Below are 17,176 nucleotides of genomic sequence, written 5' to 3' on the forward strand. Positions count from 1 at the left end.
TACCAGTGTATGAGCTTGCAGGTCGCCAAATGCAAGGTTGCTATCCGGTTGAATATTTCATTTAGCTTAAACAGCTGACAGTTTCATGTTGGTGTTTAGTAAAATATGAGGATTCTCTGTTGATGTTTGCTAGGCTTTTGGGTGCAGGTAAGAGGAAAATGTTCTTGAAACGTTTTGTTCTTCGCGTTTAAATCCTTTGCCACTGAGATGTTTCTGCACCTTCATTCTTCATTGCAACTTCACATTAAGATCATGATACTCTATTTGATTTGATGGATAAAGATTATTTATCATCTATGCATGGAAGAGTTTCTCATTGCAATGGTTGCTAATTAGCTAATTAGTGTCTATTTGTAAAATGAGGGGCACTGCAGTTGAACTAATGAGCAGCCGTGGTGTTGAAATGAGAGGAGAGGTCAGCTGCTGTACGTTACTCATCATAATTACAGGCAGGGTCATGCTACTCACTAATGTGAGTGGTGTCCGTGTTGGGGAGATACAGCAACATGCTGCAGTAATCAGATTACATCTGTCCGTGATGCAGTACTGCAGTCTGTTCCTAATGTTAACTTTAGTAATCAAACTGATATTGATCAAATGTATACCTTTGTACTTCAACTCATTCAACTGCTGGTTTCTCAAGACTGCTTGACAAAAATGTAATGTTAAAGTGTAAACTGTTCCAAAACCAGAAACCACCTTCTACTGCTGTGAACTCTGCATCAAATCTTGCCAGGCAACTGCAAAGGCAACATGTCAACTCAAAGCTGAGGCTCTGCTTTAGCAGATACAGACCCAGAGAGATGCTCCAGATTAGAGCATGATGCAGACGTCAGATGAGGCTTGATTTTCAATGACTCCAGGTATCCACAGAAGCAGAGATGAAAAGGCTTGGAGGAGCACATGTGATGCATTTCCACCAAGTTGTCTGCTTTGTTTTGGTACAGTGTGGCATAAATTTGGAACGGTGAACCTTGATCTTGCTTGCACCTCCACATCCAGTATCCATCTAGTTGTATTCATAGTGATGGAAATGTCTTGAGATCTCAATCCTTTGGTTCCACTTAGTAATAAGAGGCAGTGGTTCTATGTCAGAAAAAAGTGGATTGCTCTGTGCAGGTGGGAAGCGTGTCTTTGCCCCAAGTGAAGGAGTTCAAGTATGTTGGGGGGCTCTTCCTCATGAGTAAGGGTAGAATGGACTGTGAGATTGATGGCCAGATTGGTCTAGCATCAGCAGTACTGCAGATGTTGTACCAAACCGTTGTGGTGAAGAGGGAGCAGAGCCATTTACTGGTCGATGTTGGTTATAACCCTCACCTATTGTCATGAGCTTTGAGCAGTAACTGAAACAATGAGACTGCGATTGAGCAGTCAAAATGAAATTCTGGACTGGTGAGGAGCTCAGACAACCAGAGTGAGCTCTAAGTCAGGTCACTGCTCTTTGTCTTGAAAGGAGCCGGTTGAGGTGGTTTGGGCGTCTGATTAGGATGCCTCCTGGTCGCCTCCCTGTGGAGGTGTCCTTGGCGAGTCCAACTGGAAGGAGACGCCAGGGTAGATCCAAGACTTGCTGGAGGGATCATATGACTCAACTGGCCAGAATCCCCCAGGAAGAGATGAAAGATGTTGCTGGGGAGAGGGATGACTGGACTGTCTTGTTTAGCCTGCTGCCATCACCACCAAGCCTCAGATAAGCAGGAAAAAATTTGATGGACGGATGGATGGATGGATGGATGGTGGTAATAACAGCTAATGTTTTAGCCCTTCAACAGCTGCTTATTTGATATCATTTTGGCTTTTTTCTCTATTTAACAACAACAAAACTTTTGGAAAAAATGAAAGCCTGTTCTCAAATGGGAGCCAGCTACCCTTATTCAAATAAAGAACTTGTCATCTTTAAATGAGCTGTCATTTCAATCCAACCAGAACCCTACAAGTTTTACTGGCAGAACAATCTTTAAAATTTTCATGAGGCGCCAGTGTTGCTCACCGGTGTGAGGCTGTAGTCCCTGGCGTACTGGTTGCAGGACCACTTCCCGGTCTTGGCGCATATTTGGTGCATGTCCTCCCCCATTCTCTCTCCCGGCGTTTCCTTCCTCTCTTCAGCTATTCTATAAAATAGAGGCAAATGCCCAGAAAATTATCTTTTAAAAAGCACGGTTATGACAAATCAAGGGAGAAATGTCATTCAGCTACAAAACATGAGTCATTTTGTGTTTGTCCATTATTTACAGGCAATGAAGATTCCTAAAACCAGTCAGATTCAGATCAGATACCCTGACACAAGGGTGGCAAAAATGTTTGATTGTACAGCAATTCCCCAACTTTTGCCAGTGGAAACACAAATAGTTGTGCACCATAGCAAACAGATCATAACCCGACCGCTCAGTGGAAACAAAGCTACTCAAAGCTATTCAAATATCTACCCAGTGATTAATGATAGGTCAAAACAGCCTTAGACATGGATACTGGTCTTTGTTTTGTAATTGGTTTCACCTTTGACCAGTTTTCCAGTTTGTATTGTTAACTATGTAAATCTAGGTGTTTCACCCCAGACTTGGCAGCGATAATCCAGTCATTACCTGGCCATTTCTCTCATCATTGATAGGCTTTAGCGGAGTCATTTATCACTGTGATCTTCAAAGGCTGAAAGAGGCTAAAGAAACAGACTTTTGTTTTCCACACCATTGAGTTTGGCTTCTCCCCCTGCCATCTGCTGCTCCCACCAGCTCTCTTTCCCATTCCTGCTGATAGAGTGTTACTGTACATCTTGTGTTCATGGATGCTGCTCTCACATCTTCGAGAGATTCTGTGTCAATGCAGACTTGAAGCTTATAAATGTACTTTGAAAGCTTCTTTAAAAGTGTTCAGTTTGCAGCACACAGAGTTTTTGCTTTCAGTTTCCCCATCCAGCACATTTCAAGGAATGGTATTTCTCACATACATTAAACTGTATTCCATTAATTCAGAAAGCATGACTTTGGTAGTAAAACTCATACCCGGAGGAAATCAGACTAATGGTTCTATCAGTATTGCATTATTGATCTGTAAACAGTAACAATCTAGAGGAAACCTCAAACCATATTCTTAATTAAATGAGTGATTTGATAATCCACTATCCTCCATCAGACAACAGACTATGGTAGCAGTCCGAGCTTCCTGATTATATGCTTTTAGCCAGGAAATTGCAGATTACTAATGCTCCATTAAGACAATTATGATTGTGCCGAGATGACTGTAGAGGAGTTCCTGCTTGCTAAGAAGTGGTTGAATTCTAACTTTGATGGGAGCTTATGTGTTATCAGATGTTTTTAAAATGTTTAATCTTTCCAATAATACAAGCCTAAGATTTTAACTGGTGAAATTATTTAGGTTACTTTCAAATATTGGTGGCAATCGGGTGAGTGACTGGCTTTGCAGTTTAGTCCTGCTCCTCATTTAGCCTACAAAGTCTATAATCCTCAAAGTGGGGGCCCAGGGTTGATCCTGGACCTCAGTTTCTTTCCATGTGCATCATTTACTCCCCCTCTCCAGGCACCATCTACTTTCTGATCTTTCATGTTATCTTGGAAGTAGGCTATTGCCAGCATTCAGCAGCATTAAGACATAATGTTTAGAGCTGAGGCCAACAGTTTAAACTTGGTTTCATAAGACCAGAGTATCTTTTTTCTTACAGTCTAAGAGTCCTTCAGGTGCTTTTTTGCAAAGTCCAAGCAGGCTTTCATGTGTTTTGCACTGAGGAGAGTCTTCTCTCTTGTCAATCTGCCATAAAGCCCAAATCAGTAGAGGGCTGCAGTCGTGGTTTTCCCTCTGGAACTCGGGGCGCATTCACATCAGAGCTGTTTGGTCTGCTTTAAACAAACTCTGGTTCGTGTTCCCGGATAGTCTGGTTCGTTTGGAGTGGTGTTACAGCTCACATAAACTCTGGTGCAGACCAAACAAGTAGATTCTGGTCTTGAAAACAGGGGGTCTCAGTCCACTTCCAAATGAACCCTGGTGTGGTTCATTCGAGGTGTGAAAGCAAAGCGGACTAACTCGTGAACCAGAGTGGTATAAAGCATAAAAATTTACAGATTTATATATGTGATTTACTACATTCAAATACATGTCGATACCTCGCTTGGCATCTGTGAAGCCATAGCAACACAGTGCTGATTTATTCATCTCATGTTAAGAACAACATGCTGGACAGCTCACCGTCTCACTGCCTGCTTGTAATGCCCCAATGCAAATGCAGAAACCCAAAGACGGCATAAATTCTGTGTTTTTTCATCATTTATGTGGAAAAAAAGACCGGTGGAAGGAGATGGATTTCCGGTTTCTTCTTCTTCTACGCCTTCTTTTCTTCTTGGTCGCCATTTGATTGTAACGACATTTCCCCTAATGGGCAGAGGTTGTAGGTGTTCAGACGGTTTGGTCCGTTTGACCAAGAGCAGTGAGAATGCGAACCAAACCAAAGGAAAGTGCAACAATGTTGCAATTTCCATTCCAAAACGACCAAGTCCCCCGGACTATCAGGTGTGAAAACCTGATAGTCCCATGTCCACACAAGATCTCTGGAGCTCAGTCAGAGTAACCTTCCTGTTCTTGGTCCTTCGCCCTAATCGCTCAGTTTCGCTGGGCCAACAGCTCTTGGAAGACGCCAAACGTCTTCCATTTGAGAATTATGGTGGCCACTGTGCTCTTAGGAACCTGCAGTGCAGCTGATTTTTTATGTAGTCTTTCCCAGATCTGTGCCTGTCAGCAATCCTGTCTCTGAGCTCTGCAGGCAGATCCTTTGACCCCATGGCTTGGTTTTTGCTCAGATATATATATACATACTCTCTAAAGCAGAGGGGGTCTAAAAAAACTTTCTGAGTGCCCTGTAGCTGTTGTCTGATTGTGTAGTTGATAAATTCAAATATAGACACTGTCTTATGCCAAGCACCTTTTTCTGGTTAGCTTATAGAGAACAGAACCTAGAGGAATGGATTGGAAGATTGAAAGAAATTGAAGAAATATTTGCCTCATAAGTGAAATAAAAGTCTCCATATGTTTTCAGGGATTTGTCTCTCTCAGCAGCAGACCTCACAGAGTCCTTTGCATATTACAGCCAGTAAAACACAATGCCATCACCTTCCAGCCGCTCTGATATTCTCACAGCTCGCTCTCCAAATAATCATTAGGCTCGGTCTAGGAGCCTCATTAAGAGCCACTAAAGAGGTCATAAGTTCTGCTCGCTCTCTAATCAGGAGTGAAGTTTCACGCTCGGCTGCAGAGACAGATCACAGTTTCTTCTCCCCACAGAGCAAAATCAAACACAATGAAATGCCTCTAATTTTTCCACATTGAACAGTCAAACACAGATGAAGATTTATGATCGTAACAGCTCCAGTATTGGAAAACTGCTGATAAACGGAGAATACAAGCAAGGATGCTCAATTAGCGGCTTTTGAAAGAGTGTGTCAGTGTTTTACTTTTGTTTTCTAGACTTCACATTCGTCTCAATCAGAGCTGTGATTCCTCATGAAGAAGACTCTTTAAGTTTTTGCTGTGTGCAATAATGTTAGCTTTTCTCCCTCACTGTGTGTCAGATACATCAGCTCAGGCAGTGCTATAAATATGACACTGTAGAAACTGCTTGAGATTCATTACTGTATTCTTCTCTTTGAGTAGTTTTGTTGTGATTTGAAAAGAAAAAAAGAGCTGTTTACCATTTTGCTTTGGTATGTGATGGAGTAAGAGTGCCGCAAATGTTGATACTTGGATTCTTTTCACTACAGTGTGTTTTGAAATAATACAATCTATGTTGTTGCAATAATCAATATCCCATAGTAAAGGTCACTATGAGCACAGTTTAAAGAATGCCTTAAGGGAAATGATTCTATTAAATTTGACTCAAACCTTTGACTTGAGCCTTAACTGATCTGATTTTAGGGGTCAGAGGTCACTTGAACCTCACATATTGTGAGGCCACAGTGAGCCTATAACATATTGAAGCCTCTAAAAAGCTATTAAAAGAGCAGTCCATCTGGGTACTGTGCCCAAAACGATGCCAGCCCTGCTACTTTCCCAGTAAAGACAGGGTCTTCAGGGATTAAAAGCCCCCCCGCCCAACCTCTTTCTCCACCTTTTAGAAAATGAGTGCTAAAACAAGCTGTTCTCAGATTTTCCCCTCATGATGTCATGTGGGGAGTTTGCCCCGCCTCCAGGTCCCGTTGGCCCTCCTAACTTGGAAGAAAGTTCCACCCTCCTCTCCTGATCCTTTTCTGAGCTGGCAGCTCAGAGGAGGATCAGGAGAGCCACATCCATTAAGCCACATTGATTTCCTGAGAGGGGCGGAGTCAGACCGCTCAGTTACATTTAAAGCCACAGACACAGAAAAAGCTCGTTGTGAGCAGGGCTGAAACAGAGGGGGGTTTTTAGGCATACAAAAATCCAATACTTGAGTGTTTTTTCAGCTACAGACTTCACAGGCATGTTTTGGGGACCTCTGAGACCAATATGAACTTGTCTTAAAAGGGTAAAATATGTCCCCTTTTAAAAAAAAATCTGACTTATCTAAGCAAGTACTTTCACTGTCATTTTTAAAAGTAAAGTTATATGTGTTTATGAGTGTCTATACACTCCTTTATTTGAAGATACACAATATGACCTTATTTATGGCTCTTTAGTTTCAAGCACAAAACTCAATGCAGTCAGGTTAAATCATGTTGCTACCGCTGTTTTCTAATCCAGTGGTTCTCAACCTTTTCCGCCCACTACCCCCAAGATGAAGATGCCAGGGACTGGGGACCCCGATTGTACCTGAAGATGGTTGAACACAGCCATGCACATTCCAGAGCAGTCATGTGCAGACAAAAGTGCCATTAAGGGGGATAAAAGGGAGAGCTTTCTGGGGTCCAGCCATCTGGAAGCCTATGGAGGTCAGCCAAATCCTGGTCCATTGTAAAGTTAAGCTGTGATAGCCATATTTTATATTTAAACTGAATAAAAACCACTCTTATCAAAGCAAAATATATAATTTATTTTACTCATTTATGCAAGGTATGTAGCCATCCCTTTTCTTTAAAAAATGTGTAATAATTGGCAAAACATGGTGGGTAAAAGTGATGAGAATGGGTTAAAATTTGGATAAACTGGTGTAAAGTCGCAAAAGTGGGTAAAAGATGCAAAAATGAGTCTGAATTGTGCAAAAAGTGGAAAACAATAGTGACAAAGTTGGGTGTAAAACGTAGTTACAAAGTGCTACAAATAAATACTTTGGATATGTTTGAAACACTTTCAGCTCCAAAGGGAGGAAACTGTTACTGAGGACGCTTGCACCAATGCTACTGATAAAGCACACATACATTGATACATCAAAAAATCACAGCTGAGGAGGGCCAGTTCTCTGGGTTTGTCAGGAGCCCAGCCAAATCTGTGTGCAGACTTACTTTTAAAACTTTTTTGATAATTCGTATTTTATTGAACAAACCTCCCAATGATAACTCTTTTTTTTCAGACATAAAAATCTCAAAATGCACTGTTCCAAATTATTATGCAGACCATAGTTTCCCAACATTTTATAAGTTGTAAAGAACTAAAAATGGTCATTTGTTGAATTTGCAGCATTAGGAGGTCATATTTACTGAAATCAAAAGCTGTTTCAATCAAAAAAATCTTAACAGGCAAAGTTACATGTAGCATAGGACCCATTCTTTGATATCACATTCTTGCATCCATTGAACTTGGATGTTTTTGGAAAGTTTCTGCTTGAATTTCTTTGCAAGATATCAGAATATCCTCTCAGAGCTGCTGTTTTGATGTGAACTGCCTCCCACCCTCATAGATCTTTAGCTTGAGGATGCTCCAAAGGTTCTCTATAGGTTCTTAGGGGGAAGATGGGGCAACATCATGAGTTTCTCTCCTTTTATGCACATTGCAGCCAATGACGCAGAGGTATTCTTTGCAGCATGAGATGGTGCATTGTCTTGCATGAAGATAATTTTGCTGCACAAGGCGCGGTTCTTCTTTTTGTATCATGGAAGAAAGTGGTCAGTCCAAAACTCTATATACTTTGCCAAGGTCATTTTCACACCTTCAGGGATCCTTAAGGGGCCTACCAGCTCTCTCCTCATGAATCTGGCCCAAAATATGGCTCCGCCCCCGCCTTGCTGACATTGCAGCCTTGTTGGGACATTGTGGCCATCCACCAACCATCCACTTCTCTTCCATCTGGACCATCCAGGCTTGCACGGCACTCGTCAGTAAACAAGACTGTTTGAAAATGAGTCTTCATGTATTTCTGGGTCCATCGCAACCGTTTCTGCTTGTGAACATTGGTTAGGGGTGGCTGAATAGTAGGTTTATTTATGACTGCAAGCCTCTGGAGGATCCTACCCCTGGAGGTTGGTGGGCCAGCATTTTAGCAGCTGCTCTCTTAATCTGATGAATTTGTCTGGCAGAGGCCTTCCTCATTATGCCTTTTTCTGTACAAACCAGTCTTCAACTACAGCTAGCACCCGCAGATGCTAGCTGTAGGTGAAGAATGCTTTTTGTCACATGAGAAAACAATTGTAATATTCTGTTTTTTGTTCAGTATCCTTGTTAAAATGGATGCATTTTGACTTCTTTTACTCATCAGCGTGAGCTACATGTGTCAAACAGACTTCAAGGGATAATTTTTGGGGGCTTGTTGTGTTAAAAGCAATGATTCTGAATTTTCAGCATTTTTGATTTTGTGCACAGCTGTGGTCTGATGTTTTTCCCTCCTAAATGAGTCCATGTCTCAGCCCAGCGAACTCTCCCACCTCTCTCGAGTAGGGAGGCTTTCTAAACTAAATCTAATGTGAGCAGAGAGCCCCAGCTCCATTCAAATACACTTCAATAATTGGCCTGAGAGGAAACCTTTTTAGCCTTGGCAGCTGAAATGACGTGTGACGCGGGGTTGCTTGTTTGTAGCGCAGCCCTCCATCTGTGAGCAGGTGCTGCAGGTGAATTATTTTCCCTTTAATGCACACTAAAAACTCCCCCTGTACTGCATGTTAGCTGTATTTATATCTAATTCACTGCTTTCATCGCCTGAGTTAATACCACAGGCCTTTCATTATGTTGCTTCAGTGATGTTAGCCACTCAGAGCGCTGAAACCCTTTGATTGAATACTTGTTTAGCTCAGACTTCAGGGTGCTTTACTGACATCCAGGCCCACATTTGAAGAGAAGTCCCACTTCTTCTAATCTTTGTGATCCTGCCAAGGATGCATTTAGTTAATTTAAATGAATCATCGTGTCCTCCAATTGTTGGATCACCTTGTCTGTCATTGTGGATGGGAAACAGCTTTAGACTGGAATGAAGAGGCTTAATCAACGGCTGAAATATCACACGTCTATTTTTATAATGACTGTGCTGCTTTTATAGAAACAACACCTTTATTGTTCACTGATCTCTGCCAGTGGTTTCCATGCATGTACAGCCAAGCAGGAATGTTCATTAACTGGCTGTGCAGTGACCTGGTTTCCCTTTGTAGTTACTGTTTAATGCAAGTACAATATGTTCCTTTGAATACATTTAACTTTGAGTGAAATATTGCCTCAAAAGGAATGTCATCTGCAATTGAACATGATCAGTTTTGAGAGCTACTACTGCAGTAAATTTATGAACTTAGTTCCTAAAGCAAGGGAATTTCACATAAAAGCTGCAGAAACAGCTGCAGACAGATGAAATGAAAACACATAGCTTATCTGAAAAGTTATCTCAGCAGGAGATGTGACATTGTAAGCCTTATCTATATCGGAAATCTATTTTTGTCAGCAAAGGGAAAGATGTGTCACACTGTGGAGTAAATGTGCAAATATTCTGTAGGTGTGCTTTACAATGCTGCTGTGTCTCAGGAGGAAGGGATTAAGGATCTGAACTTACTTATGAAAGATTATTGAGCAGCAAGTAGGGATGTAAAGACACTGTTGACTCACAATACAGTTTTATCACAAACTTTTTAAAGACCCTGTAAAGTGAAATCCAAGATTTGTGTCTAAACACACTAGATATCTTGTAATGTGGTAGCTGTAAACATGTGAAAACACTGAGATCAACATGTGATTGAAATTTGGATCGAGACCATTAGGGCGTTTTTCACTTCTTTCCTGGCTTGGTTTAATTTAGGCGGGGCTAATATGTGGGCTCATGATGTCATGAGCCTACAGTGGGGAATGACCCCGCCCCTCTCACAGTACAATATAAAATCACAGGGCAGTTCATCTCAGTACAGTCTGTTGTTTTTAGCTGATGTCACTGCCTTCTTTGAAAGTAAGCTGTCAGATAAATGTTTGTTTGTTGTGAGGTAAATTTGCCAAATCTATCAGCCACAGTGGTCTATGGATAATTGAAAGCATCATAACAGAGATTTGAGCCAGAAAACAGACTTTGTCTCTTCTTTTTAGTTTGTACTGTCATTTTAAAAGGAGACATCAGAATTACCCTGTTATAACCCCTCAGTCACCAGCATCCTCTATCTGAATAGTCATTCAAAAAGTGTTTAAAGTAGTTTACCAAGTTTCTGTTCACCTAATCAAAATGCACTGAGCTGCACTTCAGTCATTTCTTTTTCAAAAGCATTCATTCTGACAACATCAAAAAGCACAACAAGCTTTTAATTTAAGAAAGAAAGAACCAAGTATATAATAGAATAATCAACGGCATCCCACAAGGTTCAAACTTTTTCATTTAATGAAGTTACAGAACAAAAAATGTTATTTACATTTCATTCAAAAAGTCATTATCAGCCCCAAAACCTCACTTTCAGTGTTTCTTGTGTGGGCGTGTGTGGATATGAGTGGGTGTGTGTGTCAAAAGCCTTCCTGTGAGAATCATCTGCTGATTGAGGCAGAAACAATCAGAGAGAGGCACATTATATGGAACCTCGCCATCAGACCTGCAAATAATCACACAGCTAATTGATTAAATTCTGCAGAATCACACGTCCTCACCCATGACTCACAACGCACAATCATCATCCTCATCCTGCCATGTTTACTGTTCTGCTCAGAGGGTTTCCCCCGTGATGATAAAGCTCTGACGCTTCTCACGGCTTTTATTTTCAGCAGCACAGTGTGTCATTAAAAATTCTATCACACAGTCCTAATGGACTTTTATAGCTACTGATGTAATTTTGGATAATCAGAATTACACACTAACTTTTGTCTGGTTCACTTTTACCATAGGAACATTTCATCTGTCTGCAGTTTACATCCTGATTTGTTTATTATCATTGTTTCACTGGTGTTGACTATGGACCGTATAGAACATGGACATTGTCTTAGTGTGTCTGATGCGCACTTTTGGAGCCTGTTTATGGAGGTCACCATATTGATAATACTGCTACTATCCATCTCTAGCACATGATAGAAGCTCCATTCTGCTCTGCCCCACTCTTGATATCCTAGAATATATTTACAATGGAGCTGCTGAAGAGAGCAAACAGACCCAAACAGGAAATTAGATACAGGGAAACCCAAAGTATCTGGTCAATTTCAAAATAAAACACTATGCTATCCCATTACTAAATCAACATTACATCCATACAGGAAGCAAATAAACAGCAAATAAACCTAAAGCTAACAAGGCTACATTAGATACTTTAGCTACATAGGTAGTGTAATTACATAGCATACCTATGCCAAAGCAATGCTAGATAATGCTACATCTGTGAATTTAGACCGGCTTTAGAAGGCTGTTTTAGGCTCGCTTTATCTTCATTAGCTTTTGCTATGCAGCTAAGGAAGCTAAAGCTAAAAAAGCCCCAGTAGACCTAACCTAGCTAAATCTAAAGCTAACAAGGCCCTATTAGCTACTTTAGCTACATAAGCTACATTGTTAAATAGCTATCTAGCATACAATGCCAAAGCTATGCTAGATTATGTGACATTTGCTAAGATAGACCTGTTTAAGAAAGCTGTTTTAGGCCAGCTATGTCTTCATTAGCTTTTGCTAAAGTTAATACAGCTAAGGAGGCTAAAGCTAAAAATGCCCAATTAGATCTAACCTAGCTAATTCTGAAGCTAGCAAGGCTAAGTAAGTTATGTGGGTTAGGTACTAAACTTAAAGCTACTGTAGCTATGTTAGCTGCGTAAGCTACAAAGGTAATATAACTACATAGCATACCTATGCCAAAGCTATGCTAAATTATGAGACATTTGCTAAGATAGACCTGTTTAGCTAAGGAAGCTAAAGCTAAAGGAGCTCAATTAGATCTAACATAGCTCAATCTAAAACTAACAAGGCTAAGTAAGTGATGTGGGTTAGTAGCTAACATAGCTATGTTAGCTGCATAAGCTACATAGGTAAAATAGCTACATAACTAATATACCTAAAGCTAAAGCAAACAAAGCTACACTAGATTACTCTACATTTGCTAAAGTGAGACCTGTCTAAAAAGGCTCTTTTAGGCCGGCTTTATCTTAATTAGCTTTTGCTAAAAGTATTGCAGCTAAGGAAGCTCAAGCTAAAGAAGCTCCATTAGATCTAACATAGCTGTCTAAAGCTAACAAGGCTAAGTAAGCTAACATAGCTATGTTGGCCATATAAGCTACATAAGTAACATAGCTACATAACTAATATAACAAAAGCTAAAACAAATGAAGCTATGCTAAATTATGCTACATTTGCTAAAGCTAGACCTGTTTCAGAAGTAGCTAATCAAACAGTGGCTCGCTTTATCTTCATTTGCTTTAGCTGAAGTTAAGGTAGCTCCATCTGTTTGTTGAGTAACTAACTACATAGCTAGCGAAGCTGTGTTAGCTTAAGCTGAAGCTAACGAAGCTAAAGTGATGACTAAACTTATATTTTCTTTGTCAGTTCTCCCTTTTAAAAACTATTTTGGCTGGATTGGTCTGTAAAAGTGATCAATATGTTGATCTGAACCGACCTTATTAATATTTGACCTCCTTTGTTTTTCTATCATTTTATTCATGTACTTTGTGTTCCTTAGGTTTCTATTTCTTTCCATTGATCCCTTTTTATTGTTTTTTACCTCAGTTAATACTCAAACACCATCAAACACTGACCTAAGGTACTGATTTCCTAATGTGTTTGTGTAATGTTGTTCTTGAATTGTTCAGCTTGTTTTCACAGAAATGCCACAGCCTGAGGCACAGCTGAGTCATCGAAACCACATTCAAACTTCAGTTTTCTCAACATTATTCACTCTGTTGCATGCACAGGAATAATCAAAGCCCGTCACTTCATGTAAATGCATTCTGGTGTTTATTTTTCTCTCCTCACAGTGTTCAATAAGCATCGGCCCGCTCCCATTCGCCTCTGTGTACAGCCAGACGTCAATGCATTGACAAATTTTCAGCAGGGCACAGAGCTTTAGTACATTTGCAGGGATGTTTATAAAACTCTGGCAGCCCTTCAATACAAGTCGACGCATGAGGGATGAAGTCTGCCGATCTGAGGGACAGTGCAGGTACACAGTCAATCAAGATGTTCAATCGGATAAATGACCAGTTTCTCTCTTTTTGACTTTCAGGCCAATAAACTTAGAACCAAGACTCTGCACAACACACTCAACCCCGTCTGGAGCGAGACCCTGACCTACTACGGCATCACAGATGAGGATATGGTCCGCAAAACACTCAGGTAACCTCGACTTTCACATCCTGCAGACTGTGTGAGCAGAATGGAGAAGAGGACAGGAGGGGTGAGGGAATAACAGAAGGGTTGGGGGGTATATAAACACATGGAAAAGAGAAAATAGGAGAAAGCCATGGCAGGAACATACGGAAGTAAAAGAAAGGAAGAAAATTAAAGGGAAAAGAAGGGATAAATAAAATGAGCAGTATAAGGTTAAATTAGAGAAAAAGAATGGAAGCTGACAAAATGTGGAAAAATGAAGGAACCCCATGGGGTTGATGGAGTTGTTGGATCAACCTTACAAGTCAGAGCTGGGACTGAGAAAGACTCATGATTGTTACAGTCTTAATTTTTAATCTTTTTCCATAACAATGACTAGACTACAGTCTAAAACACGCTAGTGCCAGCCAACACAAGTCCAAATGTCACCCCTATTATTTACCATGTACAAACCAACACCACTAGCGGCCTGGACACGATGCACCACATCGATCTGCTCTACTCCCAGCATGGCCAGCCATGACAGTCAAAGTGTTTCCCTGAGAGAACAGCAGTTTTGTACATCTAGGGTGCAGAACAGCAGCTCAGTGTGAGACCACAGAAGAAGAAATTTAGCACCATCTTCCATTACAGGATCGAAAAGGTGGGAAGCCCTGGCTGCCAGTGGAAACCACTACGCTTTTTTTTCACTTACCCAGTGAGGTGGGGAGGCGAGCCCTGAGGCAAGCAAAAATTTTGGACATATTGGGTCAAAAATTGCCAGTAAGCCTGCTTTAGGGCATCATCAGGTGGGGAGGAGGATTGACACGACCCCAGTCATGCGCTGGATGTCCTTGAATATTACCAGGCATATGGGGAAATAATCTGTTATAAAATAACAAAGTCCACACCTTTAGGACAAAGTAAGGGGTAGATGTGATGAGTAACTGTGGTCTAGGGCTGTGGTTTTTAAACTTTTTTTCCACAAGGCACATCAAAAATCAAGCAATAGTCTCAAGGCACTCCATATTCATGTCCTTGTAAAATAGCCTCTTAAACACGGGTTGTAACATTTTCCAACTGCAAATCATTTTGGTTACAGACATTCCTTTAATGGTATCCTGACAGCCTGTGAGTGACAGAGTGCAATGCAGCTCAAAAGCACAAGGTTTTTTCCCTGTCACCCTATTCTTACTTTCCTCTCTGTTGCTCACATGGAGATGGTCAAGTAACAAGGAAAGAGGTTGCACAGAGGCTGATAAGGCACCAGGAGTGTCCTACTAGAAGATATTCTTGATTTTCTTCAACTTTCCTCTCTCATCAAACCTGTTAGCTTGTTTAACAAAGTAGAGAGCATGATGCATGAATATTATCCATATCCATTTATGAAATGTTATGGTCTCACTTGTGTTAACATGGAGACAAAACTATGTGACTCACAGCTGTTAGAGTCTAATCAATACAAGGCACCACACCTCCAATTCTCCACTTTCAAAGTAAATGCATGAGATGTCATTTTTTACATGTGGGAAAAACAGTCAATATACAGGGCAGAGAATTACATATTTGACAGAAAATAGATGGACTGTGAGCATGCCATGCTGCATGATGCAATGCAATGTCTGACGCTTGCATGTAGTTAGGACAGGGGTTGTAGTATCTTTAGTTGTTGTATAGTTGTAGTAAAAATGTATACTTATACAAATTCCCAAGGCACACCTAGACTTGCTTCAAGATATACCAGTGTGCCTCAGCACCAAGGTTATTATAGTTAACTAAAACTAACAAAATAATCAAACAAACAAAAATAAAAACAAACAAACAAACAAAATAATTATCACTGGGACGAGCATGTGCAATTTTGTTGTATTTATGCAATGACAATAAAGGTTTCTATTTTATTCTATTCTATAACTAAAACTAAAATGTAAAAATCATTTTAGTTAACTGAAACTAAATAAAAACTAAGTTTTAAAAAACCCTTGAACAATAGCCTAACTGAACTTTAATTCTGTGCTGACAAAACTAACTAAAATAAAATAAAATTAGAGACAAAGTGTCCTTAGTTTAAATCTTTGACAGCAGCAGACTGACTGACATGGACACCCAAGCCTGGAGAGTGTAAAATCACCTCATTTTGATTGGAAATATTTTATTCAGTGGTCATTTTGGGTCTTGAGTAGTATACAAACATACAAATTAAATAAATAAAGAGAAAAGTGAAGAACCCTTTTAGGTCTCACCCCTTACAAGTTCCCCATATTGCCAATAAAACTAAAACTAACACTAAAACTAATAAAAACTAAAACGAAACATTTTTACAAATAAAAACGAGATTAAACTAACAAAACATAAGAAAAAAACTCATAAAAATTTAACTGAAATTCAAAACAAAAAGTAAAAACAAAATAAAAATAAAAACTAAGGAAAAATCCAGAACTATAATAACCTTGCCCAGCATACTCTTTGCAAACCACTGGCCTAGGGTACCATCTGGGAAAGTAGCAGGCACATCAGGCCAGTAATGACTGCTTAGTGCCATACATGCTGAAAACGTACGCACATGACTGTACACATCTGCTAAAACAAGGTGAACATGGCTTTTTAGAATTTCCTGTCTATTTTGGCTGACTGGCACATCTAACAACAAGCGGTTAAATTATAAGCCGTTTAATCTCAAGGAGCTCAGTGCATGAGACGAAAGACACACCGACACGTGACACATGAGACTAGCCAAAATGACAATCAAGTCATGGCGTATGGATGTTTGCAATGGGATGCATGTCAGTTGTGTCACAGCTTGATTTTTATTTCAGCATGCAAGTCAGGACATTCAGACTGCCTGCACGAGAATGGCAAAAATCATGAGAAGACAGCGCTTTTTTATTTTTTTAACCTTTAGGCTCATCTCTTGGATACGTAGGTGTCCACATCTGAAATATGCCACAGGCAAGACAAACAGTATTGTTACACTTTTGGTTTGTGCTTTTCAAAGTAAAAGCCCATTTTTATGCGGTGATGGTGTGAGCTGGAGCTGACATGTGCCAAAGCAATCACGCAGCAAACACGCTCTGCGCGTCATGTCATGCCTTTATTTTCAATCCTCCTGTTATTACATTTGTCTAGACTGGCCAGTGAAGCTGGTGTAGATTTATTTGGTATATTTTACAAGAAATAAAAAAATAGATAGATAAATACGTTTGGTTATTACTTTTGACTAACGGTGTGCATATTTAAAGAAAGTTAAATGACTCAAAGAGGAAAATGAAATATACTAAAAAAAAAACCCAGGAGGAAGGAATGAAGAGGGGCCTTTATTTAAAAATAGAAGGTAAAGAAATGTTGGAAACAGAAAGCGAGGAAAGAAAAGGAAACATGTCTCTTGTTGTGTTGCTAGGCCTGTATTTTATCCTCAACAGCAGTGTTTTTGTTTTGAAAGGTTTTCATTAGAATGATTTGAGGGAGCGATGATGTTTGACAGTTTCTCTTCTTCCTGCCTCGTCAGAAACATTTTCTTTATTACAGTCTGTTCCTTTTTTGTACCAGTCATTTTTTTCCTGAAAGCTCTGGTGTCATTATTTATCTTCTGCTTTTACTACAATTTAT

General features: G+C 40.1%; 1 protein-coding gene across 1 annotated transcript in view; it reads left to right on the forward strand.

Annotated features, from left to right (window-relative positions):
* doc2b (double C2-like domains, beta) overlaps positions 1–17,176 on the forward strand; it is a 289,938-nt gene that overhangs the window by 213,508 nt on the left and 59,254 nt on the right. The window contains exon 4 of the mRNA XM_041801872.1: positions 13,488–13,597. Within this exon, the coding sequence (XP_041657806.1) occupies positions 13,488–13,597 (110 nt within the window). The remainder of the gene's footprint in view (positions 1–13,487; positions 13,598–17,176) is intronic.

Source organism: Cheilinus undulatus, linkage group 12 (genome assembly GCF_018320785.1).
Source record: "Cheilinus undulatus linkage group 12, ASM1832078v1, whole genome shotgun sequence".
NCBI classification, from domain to species: Eukaryota; Metazoa; Chordata; class Actinopteri; order Labriformes; family Labridae; genus Cheilinus; species Cheilinus undulatus.